This window comes from Cyprinodon variegatus, unplaced genomic scaffold, assembly GCF_000732505.1.
Source record: "Cyprinodon variegatus isolate N-32 unplaced genomic scaffold, C_variegatus-1.0 Scaffold42, whole genome shotgun sequence".
Lineage (NCBI taxonomy): Eukaryota > Metazoa > Chordata > Actinopteri > Cyprinodontiformes > Cyprinodontidae > Cyprinodon > Cyprinodon variegatus.
In genome coordinates, this window is record NW_015150495.1 from 1698082 (window position 1) to 1713553 (window position 15472).

Below are 15472 nucleotides of genomic sequence, written 5' to 3' on the forward strand. Positions count from 1 at the left end.
ATACAATACATTAAAGATTTTGGTTGTAGCGTGATAAAACACTAAAAACATTTACTGCATGGTTTATTAAATTATCCCATAGATGTAGCTACTTCCTCTACATTCTTATTTATAGATCATTATCAATAAGTCTACAATTTTAAAACCTAAACACTCTAAAACACTCTAAAAGCATTTTGTTACATGGGAGGACAGAGCTTGGATGAAAGAAAAATGTAAGCAACAGTTTCATCCGTCCCTTATCAGCAATCAATAGAGCCAGTGTTGATGAATGTATGGCCGCCACAGGTTAGATGCTGCAGTCATCCGCCCTAGTCATTATCGTACCCTATCACCCCCCCCACACACACACACACCCACAAACCTTTAATCACCCTAACTCCCCATTGAGATTGGCTCCCACAATAACAGATGGGACCGCTGCATTGCTTTTCCTAATTGGGTCTAAACTGATGAGGCTACTGCTGGTTGTGCCACAAATACAAGTCATTATTGTAACGCCCCTGCTGGATACTGTAAGCTCAACCAATAGCCACAAACACTCTGCATCAGGCTAAAGACCAGGTTTCCATGGCAACTGTTGATATAAATGAATGAGAATGGATGTGTGATGTAAAAGCAAACCCAGAAGGGCAAAAAAAATATATATGTAGAAAAAAAAGAAGAAAAAAAATCAATGCAGGGATGAGCTCTTGTTGTCCATCCATCAGGTTTATCTGTGCCCTGTCTGTCACTTTCATCTCAGATGAGAGTTTAATCATTAGTAATGGTAACGTACAGGACGCACCATGGTGTCCCAGAGTTTTATTTTAAACCCAAAAGAAGAATAAACGCTGAAACGTGAAATCCTTACATAAACTTACATCGCAGAAACACAATTCTTCACAGTAAGTTACAGAAATATGACAGTTTTCAAAAAATAACAGCACATAATAATGATGATAAACATAACACTTAATATTTAAATGAATCGCCCTGTACATCCAAACCAACCTTTTTTTGGTTTTTCAATCAAACTATTTTATGGTGTAAAGCGTATCTTTTTCCTCTCAAAAAACATTTAGAATAGTTTGTGAAAGATGTAAAATTAGCGCATTCGAGTTTTCATCTTATTTTAACCGAAGATATTTAACACAAGACCGCCATGGGGTCATTCATTATTGTTACACACATGCTTAGCTAGTGATTGATCTAGAGATGTGTCCAAATTCAAACAAAAAAAAAAATAAAGAAATGTTTAATATAACCTTTTTTTTCTGATAAGATAAGCATTTCTAGATTGAAATTCTTTGACTTAATTATTTTTTAATACAAATGCATTTTTCTAATGTTACATTTTAGATATTGTTTAAAAAGAGCTGCTGATAGTTAAGCTGATCCCATTTACTTGGTTCATGCACCGAATTTTAAAGAACCACAGAACTTGAAACCTCCAAATATCAACATAAATATTGTTTCTTGACACAATACAATGAACAGAAACAGTGGTAAAACGTAAAACCTTAACTCCAAAAACTTTTCCCTTAATATATAAAACATTTACCTGCTTTCGGACAGTTTTAAAGTTCAAAAACAATCTAGCAAGTGTTTTTTTTTTTTGTTTCAGTGTTGATTTTAAACATTAAAATGTACAGAAAAAAAAATAAGGCTCAAACATAAAGTAATTTTGGTTAACAGTGTTTATAGTCATTTAACATAAGCCTTCTCCTCCAGTTATAACCAGAATATGCATTTTAATTAAAAAAGCTAACATTGTATATTTACATCTACATATAGTTTTTTTTTTAACAATAATAATATTAAACTTTTTGTAAATATTTTTTGGTAGGATACCTTAATTGTTGTCCTTTAATGATTGATGCATTCTTTTATTAGACATAAAAACTATCACGTTAGAAAATGGCTTCAGTACCAAAATATGTCCATTTGCACCTCAAACATCCATGTATTAAACAAGTTTTTTTTTTTTCAGCTGAACAATCAACTTACTTTCTTGCTGTTCCCCTCATTGTTAAAAACTATTTTGGCAATGCTCTCAAATATTACCACCCTTTTCAGATGACAGCTGGATCCTGGTTCAGGGCTTCAGACTGAGGTCAGAGGTCACCATACACGGCAGGACTGAGCTCCTCGGTTCATGACCGACGACTGGGGACAGTTGAACGTTTTTCGAAACTCCTCGTAGTTGCTCATCGCTCCGATAACTCTGGAAGGTAACAGTCATGATTAAAAGCAGATTTGAAGGATGAAGTGAGTTATTTCTTAGCTTCCTTTCTCACCTGTATTTAGGAGGACTGTGAGCTCCACTCTGGATCTGCTCTCTGGCTGCTTCTGGTCTGTAGGAGTTACATCTAACCTAAGGGTGAAATAAATAATACTCTTACTTTACTTTGTGACCACATGTATTTGCTATTCTACCAGTGTTGCACCGATACTGATACCAGTATCGGACAGGTATCGGTATCGGCGAGCATTTTGAGAGCCAAAAGTTCATTTAACTATTGTCACCCATTCCAGGTAGGTAATAAAAAGTTCTACTGGATTCACTTTGTATTAGTCTTTTTCCTGCTTCACAAAGGTAGGCAGCAGCTTTACAAAGCCATGATGGCAACTATTTCACATCCAAGTACCATGCAGTTCTTCATATATACACACACACACATCAATTTCAAACAGATGGTATGGGTATGGTATCGGTCAATACTTCACAACCAGGCATCGGGCATTGGTATTGCGGCCAAAAAATCTGTGCAACACTGTATTCTACCCTCACATACATATTATCTTCAATGAGGTTTTATGGATTTTTGTGATGATACTGCCACCTGTGACCAAAACTCTGAACTGCAGCATGCTTTGCTTGTTCTCGTAGCGATCGCTCGTACTTAACAAGTTTTTTAAAAGACTTTTTTTCCACCTTATCTGGAGTTTCTATTGGTCTCTGAGTTGAGCTGGACACCTGTCGCTTCTAAGTATCCACAAAATCCATCTTGAATATCATGCGCTTCGATTGGAGCCAAATAAATGGCTTGACATCACATTTAGGGGAAAATAGGCTACAGGGGTATAGATGCATCGGAACTAAATCACTGAGGTATCAATCTGCTCATCAATCAATGTTTTAGTCATAAAGGGTCAAAGAAAAAAGCTTTTTTACATACATTTTTCTGTAAAGATGTATAAAATGTCTCTTTAAGAAAGGTCTAATTCTTAAACCCTCAGCTTTAATATCAGAAACTGAATCAATTTTTATTAATTAAATAATTGCAAAGACCTCAACATGCAGTAAATTTGGGGCACCATAATGAATCGAAATGCATTTGTGTGATTTCAGTATTTATCGTATCAAAATGGCAGCAGGCTTTCTGGAGGCACTATGGAGTTGGGGGTAATATTTCTGTTGTCTGGCATTAAAACTCTACTTTCTCAGAATAGATATGGTCATTTAGATGGACTTAACTGCTCACAAAGCACACTTCTAATATGTAGATCTTAGAGGCTATGATCAAAAAAACAAAACAGCAGTAAGGAAACTGCCAGTCAAAAATATTCCACACACATTATTGTAGTTATATTTTGTTCTCTAACGAAGATCGGTGTGAGGGATTGCTGTAAAATCAATACCACATTGAAATCAATATGGGTTTAGTGATAGAACTTTCAACCATTCTGTTTAGTTTAAGGGTAATTTAAAATTAGAAGCTGAGGAGCAAAGATAAATACATTCAAAGTCTTAGCTTCAAACTTTTATCTAGGGATACTGTATAATGTTTCTAAAAGCTTGTGTTTTTTCTGAAGAATGGGCAAAGTACAGAATTAAAACTGACAAAATATATTAAGTATGGATGTGTGCTTACGTGTGCATAGCTCAAGAAGAACAGTTGATTGTTATTCAGATCAACTCCTGGCAGCAGAGGCTCCTCCACGCCGCCTCTGCTGTTGTCCACCCACCGCCTGTAGGCCTACACACAAGCAGAAAAAAGAAACATCCACTTACCCTGGCAGCTGAATGATGTCAGATCATTTCAGGCAGGAGTGACTAATCCCAACAATTATTTATTTTTGTACAACATGGATTTAAATGTCTGGACTTCAGGAGGTCCATTAAGATTATTTTCCTTGAAGCACAAGTATTACCCTGAAAGCTTCTCTTACTCCCCCGTTGTCTGCAATATTTTCTGCCAAGGTCCTCTTACCGCGCACCTATAGAAGAGTACAATCAAATTGATCCACATTAAGACTTTAAATCACTTTACAAGAAATCTGTGAAGATTCTCAGACATCAAGGTCATGTTCAAGCTTGAAAGGTTCAGTTTAGGCAACTGAACGTGAAGTTTTCTAGAAGACATTTGCCTCTCATCTTCTTCAGTTCTAACTAGTGGTGGGGAGGACTGAGATTAATACACCATAGGTGTGACAGAGAGTTAAGGGGGAACAAAATGTGCTGTGATACCTCCCACTGGATTGGCCAAGGAGGTCATCTGGGGTGTTAGTGGTCGTTAGGGGGTTCTGATGGGTCGTTAAAGCCCCCACATGCCTCATTGAAGTTCAAGTCATGTGAGGGAAGTGAGAGGTGAATCTTCTGGGTTTAAGTGCTTTATAGGCGGGTGAAAGGTAACATCTAAGACCACCTCCTCTGTTGAGGGATGGCTTTTCCAGGTTAACAAGATGGCTTCCTTTAACCCTCGCTCAAACCATCTGTCTTCCTTCGGCCAGAATATGGACACTGTTGTCCTCAAACGACTGTTCTTTAGCCTTCAGGTGTAGCTGAACAGCTGAGTCCTGTCCTGAGGAGTTGGCCGTCCTGTGTTCAGCCATGCGCCTGTGTAGCTTTTGCTTTGTCTCTCCGATGTACAGGCCTGTGCTAACTTCACTACACTGAACAGCGTAAATCACGTGGTTGTCTTGTTTCTGCTAGTCTTATCTTTGGGGTGAGCCAGTTTTTGTCGCAGGGTGTTGCCGGGTTTGTAGTGTGCAGGGATCCGGTGCTGGTTGAAAATCCTGTGAAAAGTTTTTCACAGACTCTAGCTACATACACAATGACGATGTTCATTTTTCTTTTTTCTCTTCCCTCTAAGCAGGCCCCAGGTGACCTCCGTGGCCAATCCAGAAGGAGGAAGAAGAGCCACCTTTTGTTTTTCCACAATTCCTTTATTACATCTACAGTATATTAATCTAAGTCCTCCCAATCAGTTAGAACTAAAGAAGCCTCTTGGATGAGATGGAAACGCCTTCTAGAAAACCTAACTTCCAGTTGCCTAAACTGAACTTTTCTAACTTTACAAGAATGTTTGCCTCCTTTTCCTTACATTTAGACCGGCTTCCTCCCAGTAGTAGTCATTATATTGATCAATCATACACTGAGTCTTCTCGTTAAAGGCAGTTACAGATGATTCACTCCACCACTGGTCCAGGTTACCATTTTTGTCATATTTGCGACCTTTACAAAACAAAGTGAAAAAAACAAAACAAAAACAGAGGTGTGGTAGAAGTTGATCTTATTTTATTAATTGGGGCTTACTGGTTTTTACCATTGTTGTCGAAGCCGTGAGTTAGCTCATGTCCAACTATCACCCCAATGGCACCGTAACTTAACGATCTAGAAAACACAGGAAGCCATGGAAAATGTGGGAAAATAACAGATTCAAGCAAAGCAGCAAGAAAAAAATGTGTAATTAGAGAAAAGCAGCAGCAGCTTTATATAAAAAAATATTGAGCATCATTTAATTTTAGACAAGCTAACTGTTACGTTAAAAAGAAAAAAAATGTAAGGAATAATGTGGAGATTTTTATTCATAGCTGTTATTTTATTAACTTTTAAGATAGAAAATGTAGACACGTTTCTGTAAATAATTATTATAATAAGGAAAATTGTAGCTTTGTGAATGTTTGTAAGTTGTCATAGTTTTACTCTTGTAATGCTCTTTCTAGTGAAAGGAAACAGAGAATGCACTTCACAATTCTAGACATCTCAGAAGAAAAATGTCCCAAAACCCTAAAACAGATCATTTTCTTTGTCGTAACACTCCCTCCTTTTAAAGACTTAAAAATAATAACCCAACCACCAATTAAAGTAAAAATATTCCATAGCCCCGACAACATCACCCAAGACATAATGAATAATATTTCCCCAATGACAAAGTAACAAAAAATGAAACATCTGTGTATTCAAAGAAAAGTGAAGACAAGACAGTAGCTGCTTGCTGAGACTTTAGAGCAATAATGAAAACATTGTAAAACAAATGTGACTCTGGACAAAGATAAAATTTTATGCACAATGTGGAGTAGGGTAAAAAATGGTAAAATCTCCAAAAGGCACCATTACAGCAGTGGGAAAACTAACAGAATGAGCACAGCCCCAAACAAGCATTTTTCTTATGCTGTATGCAAAAGTCTTTAACCTTGATTGTTAAAAACAATGGAGAGCACCATAATCTTAACCATAATTTTCTATTACTATTTAATGCCATCACTGATATTTTTGTCCAAAAGATTCCCCTTCTTGGTTACTATCATCTATATTTCAACAACTTTCTAAACAGGCCGCAATGGCTGCTGGTTTCTGATTCAGCAGCAGAATGTCAAATTTACAATAAATCTGGACTGTTCAATCATAGATTAAAAAGTGATTATTTAAATCACAGTCAATCAAAATTAATCTGCCCTTCCTTCTGGAAGATGAATAAACCAAATATCCTATTTTTCAAAATTGCAAAGGATCTTTGTGTGCTACTCATTCAACTGTGTGCTACAGACAAATTAACGTCGCAGGGAAGCGGCTGTTCCAACGGTTGCATTTCCGAACTCTCCCGAGTGGTGCGGAGTGAATAAAGTGAATGTGATTGGTCGTTCGTCAAAGGGGTGGGATTGTTGTTGTGGAAGGTTTGCAAAGAAGTTTGATTGTGGCCGGCGTCACGGAAGCATCTTGCTAACCAGTTAGCAACTTAGTGCTAGTAGGTTCCCAATGGGAAATTTCATTGGGACCAAGTAGCACTAAATTGGTGACTTAGAAACGACACTGTCAAGGAACGCTATGGACAGAGGAAACATGCAAGAGGAGGAGAGTTTTGTGTCGGAGGTCGTGGATGAGTCTCCTCCGTCATACATTTTTTATTCAGAGGAGGAAAGCGGAGATTAAGATGTTGTGGAACAAGACGCCATGGCGTCAGAAGCTTGGTTTGGTGTAGAAGGCATACAGCCGTCCATGTTTGAGCCCTTGCCTCGCAACGCTGCCAGTTCTGTTAGCTCTACGCCTGCCGAAGACACAGACGTCCATCCCCGTGAACACTGGGACAATAGTAAAGTAAATAATGATTCTTATTTCAACCGTTGCGTATATTAGCTGCGACATATGAATCAAGATGCTATGACCGAAAAAATTAGATTGATATATGATTGGCCAAATTTAGGTGTACAAGCTGACGTATCACTAACTGGCCTGCATAACACAACTTTAGTACAACTTTTCTAAATTTTGGTGCAATATGGTCTGATAAAGAGTACATTTATATACATGTTTAAGCCAGAATAATTTGAAATTTAAATATGACTCTCCTATGACTTTAAAAGTCGGGACACCTTTTCTAGCTGTCGTTTCAGGCTGTGTGCAGCACAAATTAAGTGAACTCTGACACGTCAGGCTTTCTATTACAAGCTCATGTCATAAAAATCCAGGAATTACTCCTAACGGGTAAAGTATGAGGAGACAGTTCTGTAGTTTGCTAGCAGAGCATGTCAGATTTATTAAGCCTCACCTCGGATACTCTTTTCCCCAGAAAAAGGGCTTTTGAAGCTCTCCAGCTGGGAATCCTGCAGAAAAAAAGAAATGAAAATGCTACCAAACAGTCTTGTGTGTTTCTTATCGTTTTCATTAATACAATAGAAATCATGAAAAAGGACATAATGGTAACCAGTTAATTCTATAAATATAAATTAGATTCTATTTGTGTAAAACCTGTCAGGATGAAGTGTTTGGTGAAACAAGTATTTCCCTAAATGAACGTGTTTGTTTAGCCGCATCTTACTGATTTGATTTGTGGAGGAACTGTAGAAGGCATTCACGGTGGTTGGGTTTGTAAACCATCTAAAAAAAGGAAAAGAAAATACCCTTAATAAAGTGTGTCAACTGGGAGGTAAAACTACAATAGAACTTGTGTTGCTAGTAGAGACTCACTCTGTTCGTGGGACACTTTTTCGAAGCCAGGAGACGTCAGATTTGGCGATCATTTTCAGAGTCTGCATCACGTTACCATAATAATCCTTTTCATTGAACTCTAGCTGAAACAGACAAATTGAAATACAAAAAAAAAAAAAAAAAGTTAAAGTAAATAAAAAAGAATAGCTAACTTTAATCATGTTTTTTTACTTGGCAATGAATGTTTGCTTACAGTGTTTGGGAATATAATAACTTCACTGGAAAAATTAAGTCTAGTAAAAGTCAAGTCCACTTTTGAAATGAAGGCTTTTACTTGATCTAGATTTCTGTTTTTAGCCTTATAAAATATGGATGAGTGCCAAGGTAGGCAATTTTTAGACCCCTAACTAGAAGTTATTTCTTTTCAGTGAAAAAGTTTAACATATCTAGTCAGTGATGTGGGAACTATATCCAGTGGCTATAATAGAGTTTAGTCATCATTTCGGTCATAAACTGTGTGTGAGTTGTTTGGTTAGAGATTTTGTACTGTAATACTACAAAACTGTAGCAAGGATGGGCATGAAACAGCCCAAAAAATAAGTGGGCCAATGATGGCATCTTGAAGAACACCTTATATAATATTTCTGTATGCTCTCATTCATAACTGCCAAATAACACAAAGCAGTTGCACTCTAGCAAGAAGGTATTTATCTTATACACTCTTTATTATGTACAAACAAAAGTATCATCTTAACTCTAAACAAATAATTTATGCAGTACAAACCTCTTTTATATCTTCTGAGAGGTAGGTATCATTCAAAATAAACTCTGGGTAGCCAACCTTAGCCAGTACTGCGTGAGCCTTAGGAAAGAAAAACAAGAATTTAAATGTGTTAGTATATAAATCAATGTTCCAAACTCTGTTTAAATGAATTTAATGATGAATAAAGTATTGATGTTAATGCGTATGAAATATAAAGGCCTTGAAATTTCTTTCAAATCTAGACAGCAGTTTTACATGACACCTCTTGGCAAATGACTTAGCATTAGATTTAACACAAAAGCAATCAAGACATTTTACCAAACTAAAAACTACTTATGTCTTTGCATCAAAGTCTTTTCAAACTTTACCTCACCAGATCTAGAAATATTACCTCTTACTTTTCTAGACAAAAAGAGTGACAGATTCATATATTTTAATTCATTATTTAAAAAAAAACGTTTGCACTGAATTTGAAATCATATTCAACCTTAATTCCAAAGTTTGATAAGACAATTTTTTCTTGGTTTTCCATTGCTCACTTTGTAATTAAGAGGTGAAACAACAACCAAAGCATAAAAGTTCGATAGGCTAAAAAAAAACATGACAAAACCAGAACTGGACAACGTATTTTAAAGTAAATGCATTAGCCTTTCATTTTAGCGGGAAAGCAAAACAATACTCGTAATAAACAACTACTATAAGTAGATTAATTCAGACTCTAAAATAAGATAATTATACATACTGCACTTGAAACAAGAAACTGAAGATGTTTTCTTTTTGCTTTTGTAAGAGCAGATTATTTTAATTACAGACTTACGCTAAATGCAAATACACTTATTTAAATATCTTTTTTTTGTACAAGTGAGCTTGTGAAGTTAATCTTGCTATAAGTAACCAGTATTGAAGAAAAAAAAAAGTATATACATTTTCAACCGTTTGCTATCTTAACCTTTAACCACTAGTTTAATTAGAGGTTATAAATGAGATATAGGAGGACTCCTCTTCATAAATCTTCAGTTCCCTGAGGTATAATTAAAATGACTCTAGTTTAATATGTTTAAGAGTACAATAGGACAGTAGTACCATCCCCCAGTATTCTGAGTGTGGAAATAGTCAAGCTTATGACATCAGCCAGAAAGTGAAAGCTTGTCTACCAATGGATCCTCCAAACAGCCTACAATATTGACTCCGTTTAACCAGCCCTGTCAGAAAGAATGGGCCAAAATTCTAGCAAACTATTGTTCTAAGCTTGCAAAAGGATAACCAAAACCTATGAATTAAGTCAAGCATGTTAAACCTTAATTAGGGACCAACAGTTTAAGTTCTCTAATTCTTACCTTTTCAACGGCTCTCTGTTTTGTTTGTTCATCCATCCAGTCATTTTCCTTCTCCAACATGTCGATGAATGCCCACCGAATCCCCTCAATAAGCTCTTCCATCTAAGATTTGTCATCACAGAAAAACAAGCATATGATGTGTGAATAAAAGCCATCATCCTTTAAAGTGAAGTAAACCTGGGTCAATATTAACAACCAATAATTATTTCCAGGCAGTTGCTGTGTTTGTTTCAGGAGGTGGAGGGGAGCGGATCAGTCCTTTGGTGTTTGTTTGGTAACGTGACAGTGGTTGTAATGCAGCTCAGGACTGTGGGTGTTAAACTAAAGCAAAGAAATAATGTCAGCACCATGGTCGGTTTTAATGGTATCCAAATGTTAGGGAAATAAAAAAAATAAATCATATGGAAAAAAATATTGCTTATTGGCCAAAAAGGCATTGTTAATATCAATATTTTTTGTAAAACTTAAACAGTCTGGAAACCATGTGCTTCTTGTCCTCCTGGAAGTGCGCATCGACGAAAAGGCGCCCTGTGGCATAAACCAGGGAGTTCTCCACATAGTTCACACATTTATCCCAGCGTGGAGTCAGTGAGGTAGTTCCTGATATGACCTGTTGGGGTGCAAGGTCAGAGGCACAAGTTAACATTTCTACTTTTCAAAGAGGTAAACTTTATATCTCATCGTAATTATCTTTATAAGGAGGACAACACAAGATTTTTATTTCTGAAGAAAAGGTTTGCAGCAAGCTGTATAGGTGATATAGCAACTTTATTAAACAAAATGTGCTCTGGTTAGATGAGACAGTAGACAATACTCCTGTAACAGCTGCAGAAAAGTGGTGACTGACATGACCTTTGGCCCTTTAGCATAAAAACAACTGTAAACAATCAGCTAGAGCAGCAATTGATATTGAAAAATCCATGCATTAGACCGGCCAAGCCAAGCACAAACCTAAACTTAATGAGAACATATGACATTACTTGACTTTAATCTTGACTCATCATCCAATCTGACTGGTTTTCATTTTTTTTTTTCAAGAATAAGCAAAAATCGTGACCTCTAGATAAACTCCAGACTTTTATTTGTCATTCAAAAAAAAAAAAAAAGTAGATGAAAGTTTTTAGATGTAAAATTTTTTTTTTATTATGTACTAAGATATATGAATAGTTCTGTAAAGTAATCTAACTGTGCTGTAGATCATTTAATCGCCACATATCTGTTGTTTTCTCTGTTTGGTTGTAGCCGTTTATTTTATTTGTTTGTCTTACTTTTACTACTGCTGGGGAATGAGGCCAAAAATTAAAAAGAAGTAAAATTTTGTCTTATATTACACAAACCTTGTTTTAGAAATTATATATCTTTTTCAAAAAACTACTTTAGAGACAAGAATTATCAAATTTAAATCAAAACTTGTGTTTTTTTGAACCAGTTACTGATCAGGCATATAGAGCCATCTATTGATGACTCCTGTAATTGCATGTGGGAGATACATGAGTTTAACAAAAAATAAGAAATCTAAATGGTCTTTAGCACTTTCTGTAAAAATGAACTATTTGGTAATAACTGAAAACAATAAATGTCACAGCAGTTTTACATGCTTTTCTGCTACAAAACACACAACAAATGTTTAGATAGGCGGTATTTCATGAAATTCCACAGGATGCCGCCCAGTACAAGGGCCTTCTAAAAAAAAAAGGTCAGTTCAGCCAGACAAACATCTATAACAAAAAAGGCATCTGATTTGTTGGCTTCACCTGCCAGAACTTGCACTGACCCACACTGCAGCGTATAACTAAAACACAGTGCTCCACAAAATAAAAGTGCTTTCTTTGGCTTAATATTAAAACCAACAACAACTGACTGTGTAAATTCCCATATGTGTGGCATGTACTACTAACCCGAGCAAAGTCGAGGTATCTGTAGAGGAAACGACGACTCAGAGTGGTGATCTTAGAAAAAACTGTCCTCCACTGGATGTAGTTGGCTATCGTCCTGAAGAGACAGAACAAGATTAATGAAGCCTTAATAAATTATGAAAAACCTAAGGAGAAGGGACCCCTGAGGGCTGTGTGGGTTAGTGTTACCGTCTGTGTCTCTATGGGCACTGAAACAACTCGTTCTGTTGAGTTAATACCATTCATAATGTTCAACAACAATCTCTTTACTGTTAGTTTACGGTGGGCTTATAAGGAATGCCAAACTGCTTAAGATAATTAAATCACTGTGAAATAAATGTCTAGACGAATAAATAATACCTAAATATTTAATGTGAAAATTAAATCGTGAAATGATGAATGCAAGAAAACTTCTCACAGAATGATTTAATTTCAGCATTTATTGCCATCATTTCAATAATTTTTGAGGCACTTTTATTTACTTACAGCACTTTTTTTTTTCAAAATGTAACCTTTAAAAATGCAAAAAATGGGGTTTTAGCAAGATAATATTGGATAATATTGGAAATTTTAGGTGTACCGATACAATCTTTTATTATTTTTTTGCCTGATTTCAGATCCAATATTCAATATCCGATTGCGGTTTCCGATTCTTCGGTCAACTGATAAAGGGCTGTTCCACCTTTTTTACAATCTTAGGTGGCTTCAATCTGCTTTAGTTTAAAAAATACAATAATAAGACTTTTTAAACCTCTGTTATATTATTGTATGGTAATAGCGGAATTAAAAGATTATGTTGCTTGGTCTACAGATTTTTTTTTCTTTTGCTCTACCATTGACCTGAATGCCTGAATACTTTTCTTTACTCTACTTCAAATCATTGCATAATTTTTCCGTTGATTTGTATCTTTGTTTATTTCATTGAGTTCGCACATAATGCATATATTTTTGCAAATTAACAAATTTGTAAGTAATAAATTAATATGAATAGTAATAATCGGTTTATTAATTAATTTCAAATGTAAAACTTTTGCCTCTTTTCCATTAACATATATTTGATCCTGTCTAAAGACAGCAGATTAAAGGCTTCTGCTGAGATGGTTTTGCAGCTGTCCAGCTGTTTTGACAGGTATTGCTGTTTTTGTCCAGTAAATCATCTTCGAAGATAATTAAAACCCACTTCTTTCTGAAAGTAAAATGTGGCTTCACTTTATAGCCGCTGTATGGGAGCAGCTAATAGAGGAGCAGTATGGAAGCAAATCGTTACCATATTTCAAATGAAAAAGCATTTTCAGAAATGCTTTTTCATTTTAAGAATGTGGCTGCATTGTTTGACTCATAAATGAAATTAGTAATCAATCATCCTATTTGCATTTTAATTTACTTCTTTAACACTGCTCATCTTTTTACTTAATTAAATGAAAAAGACATTTGAGATTTATTTTTCAACATGTACCCCAGCAAATACATACCAAAATTCAATTTGACATGTAAAATTTAAATATGAAATAGCATTTCAAGAAAATCCTTAAGAATGTGGCTGCATTATTTGACTCATAAATGAAATTAGTAATCAATCATCCTATTTGCATTTGCATTTTCCTCTTTAAGACTGCACATTTTATGGCATAATCAAAGAGAAAACATAGCAGACATTGCTTTTTTGTTTTCGTGGTCTGCCAGCAAAGTACTGTCCATAACTTGAAAACGAAAAAGCATTCTGAGCGACGGGGGCAGCAGAGTGATGTCAGTAGCCGCTTTTCCTCAGGTCCTTGTTGCTACCCATCTTGTTCGGTAGGGGTCGCTGTGCACATCTGCATTGCATTACATTGTAAGTGTGCCGGCGGGAAACTCAGGAGCAGTCGTTGTTGCCACAGGTCCATCAGAAGCAGGCACTTGCTCTAAAGCAGCAGCGGCCTCCCTCTTTAGCTCTGCCACTGTTTTGGCCATTGTGGTCGTTCAGTATGTCCCGATAGTCAGACCTGACAATTCGTCCAGTTTCCCGCCGGCACGGTTACAATGTAATGTAATGCAGCACCTCTGAGGGAGGCATCCAGGGGGCGTCCGAAAAAAATGCCTGATCCACTTCAGCTGGCTCCTTTCGATGTGAAGGAGAAGCAGCTCTACTCCAAGCCCCTCCCTATTGTCATTCGGGCTCCTCCCCCTATCTCTAAGGGAGAGCCAAGCAACCCGGTGGAGAAAGCTCATTTTAGCTGCTTGTATCCAGGATCTCTTTCTTTATCCAGATCCAGATTTAATGACTGTAGCTGAGGGTCAGAACGTTGGCCGAAAGCTTTAGCTTTTTGCTTAGATCTCTTCACCACGACAGACTGGTGCAGCTTCCTCATTGTAACAGCAGCTGCACTGAACCGTCTTTTGATCTCCCGCTGAATGTTACATTTGATATTTTTGAATTATCTATTGAAGCAGATATTTATTTCATAATTATCTTTTATCAGGTCAGAGAGGCCCCTTCTTTGCCCATTTTTAAAGCTCGTCTTAAAACCCATCTATTTTACTTGGCTTTCAACACCAGTGGGATCTAGTTTTAAATTGTATGTTTTTTGCTTTTAAACTGTTTTTAAATTATTTTTATTATGTTGTGTTCTTAAACTGTACAGCACTTTGTATCAACTGTGGTTGTTTTAAAGTGCTTTATAAATAAAGCTGGTATGGTATGGTATGGTATCTTTTGATTTATTTAATTCTGAGTACTTTGGCGGTACAGAGGCAAAGACCGCTTCCGACTACACTGCCTCATGCAGACCCAATTGCAACACACAAATAACTCAGATCTTCAAATTGAATTGTGTTAATATTAGATTTTAATAATCAAGATGTGATCTGCTACAGTTTTCAAAGGATAATGCTAATTATTAATGAGGATATATATTAACAGATAGTTAAAATAATGAATAAAACATCCTGGTCCTGTGTGAGAACTGATCATTTCCCTTATTGTGAATCAGATCTGTAGTGTTATTTTGGAAAACATTCTTGAAGTTCCTGCCTCTTCAGGACCTGACGACCTACTGTAATTGATGGAATAGATAATTTTGCTCTCTTGTAGCCAGTCCCAAGAAAAATAAGGAATAGCATAAGCTTGAATTTCACGAGCTCCATATAACATATAATGATGTTTTAGAGGTGGAACAGTCAGTTTCCTTTTGTATTTAGTGCAATGTTTTATCTTTATCTTAAGCAGGTGGTTCATGCTTGAATCCCTGCAATGTGGCTAATTAAAGCAATTCTGCAAGCATTCCTACACAGAAATGTATATATACATACATACATACATACATACATACATACATACATATATATATATATATATATATATATA

The 15472-nt window shown here is 36.1% G+C and overlaps 1 protein-coding gene across 1 annotated transcript in view; it reads right to left on the bottom strand.

Annotated features, from left to right (window-relative positions):
* Positions 1-1597: 1597 nt before the first annotated feature.
* Positions 1598-15472, bottom strand: part of phex (phosphate regulating endopeptidase homolog, X-linked) — a 25106-nt gene continuing 11231 nt past the window's right edge. The window contains exons 5-18 of the mRNA XM_015370158.1: positions 12319-12353; positions 12133-12255; positions 10716-10844; positions 10235-10336; positions 8919-8996; positions 8174-8277; positions 8025-8083; positions 7755-7809; positions 5532-5599; positions 5310-5440; positions 4138-4203; positions 3858-3962; positions 2280-2356; positions 1598-2206 (exon numbers count right to left, since the gene is read on the bottom strand). Of these exons, the coding sequence (XP_015225644.1) occupies positions 2104-2206; positions 2280-2356; positions 3858-3962; positions 4138-4203; positions 5310-5440; positions 5532-5599; positions 7755-7809; positions 8025-8083; positions 8174-8277; positions 8919-8996; positions 10235-10336; positions 10716-10844; positions 12133-12255; positions 12319-12353 (1235 nt within the window). The 3' untranslated portion in view covers positions 1598-2103. The remainder of the gene's footprint in view (positions 2207-2279; positions 2357-3857; positions 3963-4137; positions 4204-5309; positions 5441-5531; positions 5600-7754; positions 7810-8024; positions 8084-8173; positions 8278-8918; positions 8997-10234; positions 10337-10715; positions 10845-12132; positions 12256-12318; positions 12354-15472) is intronic.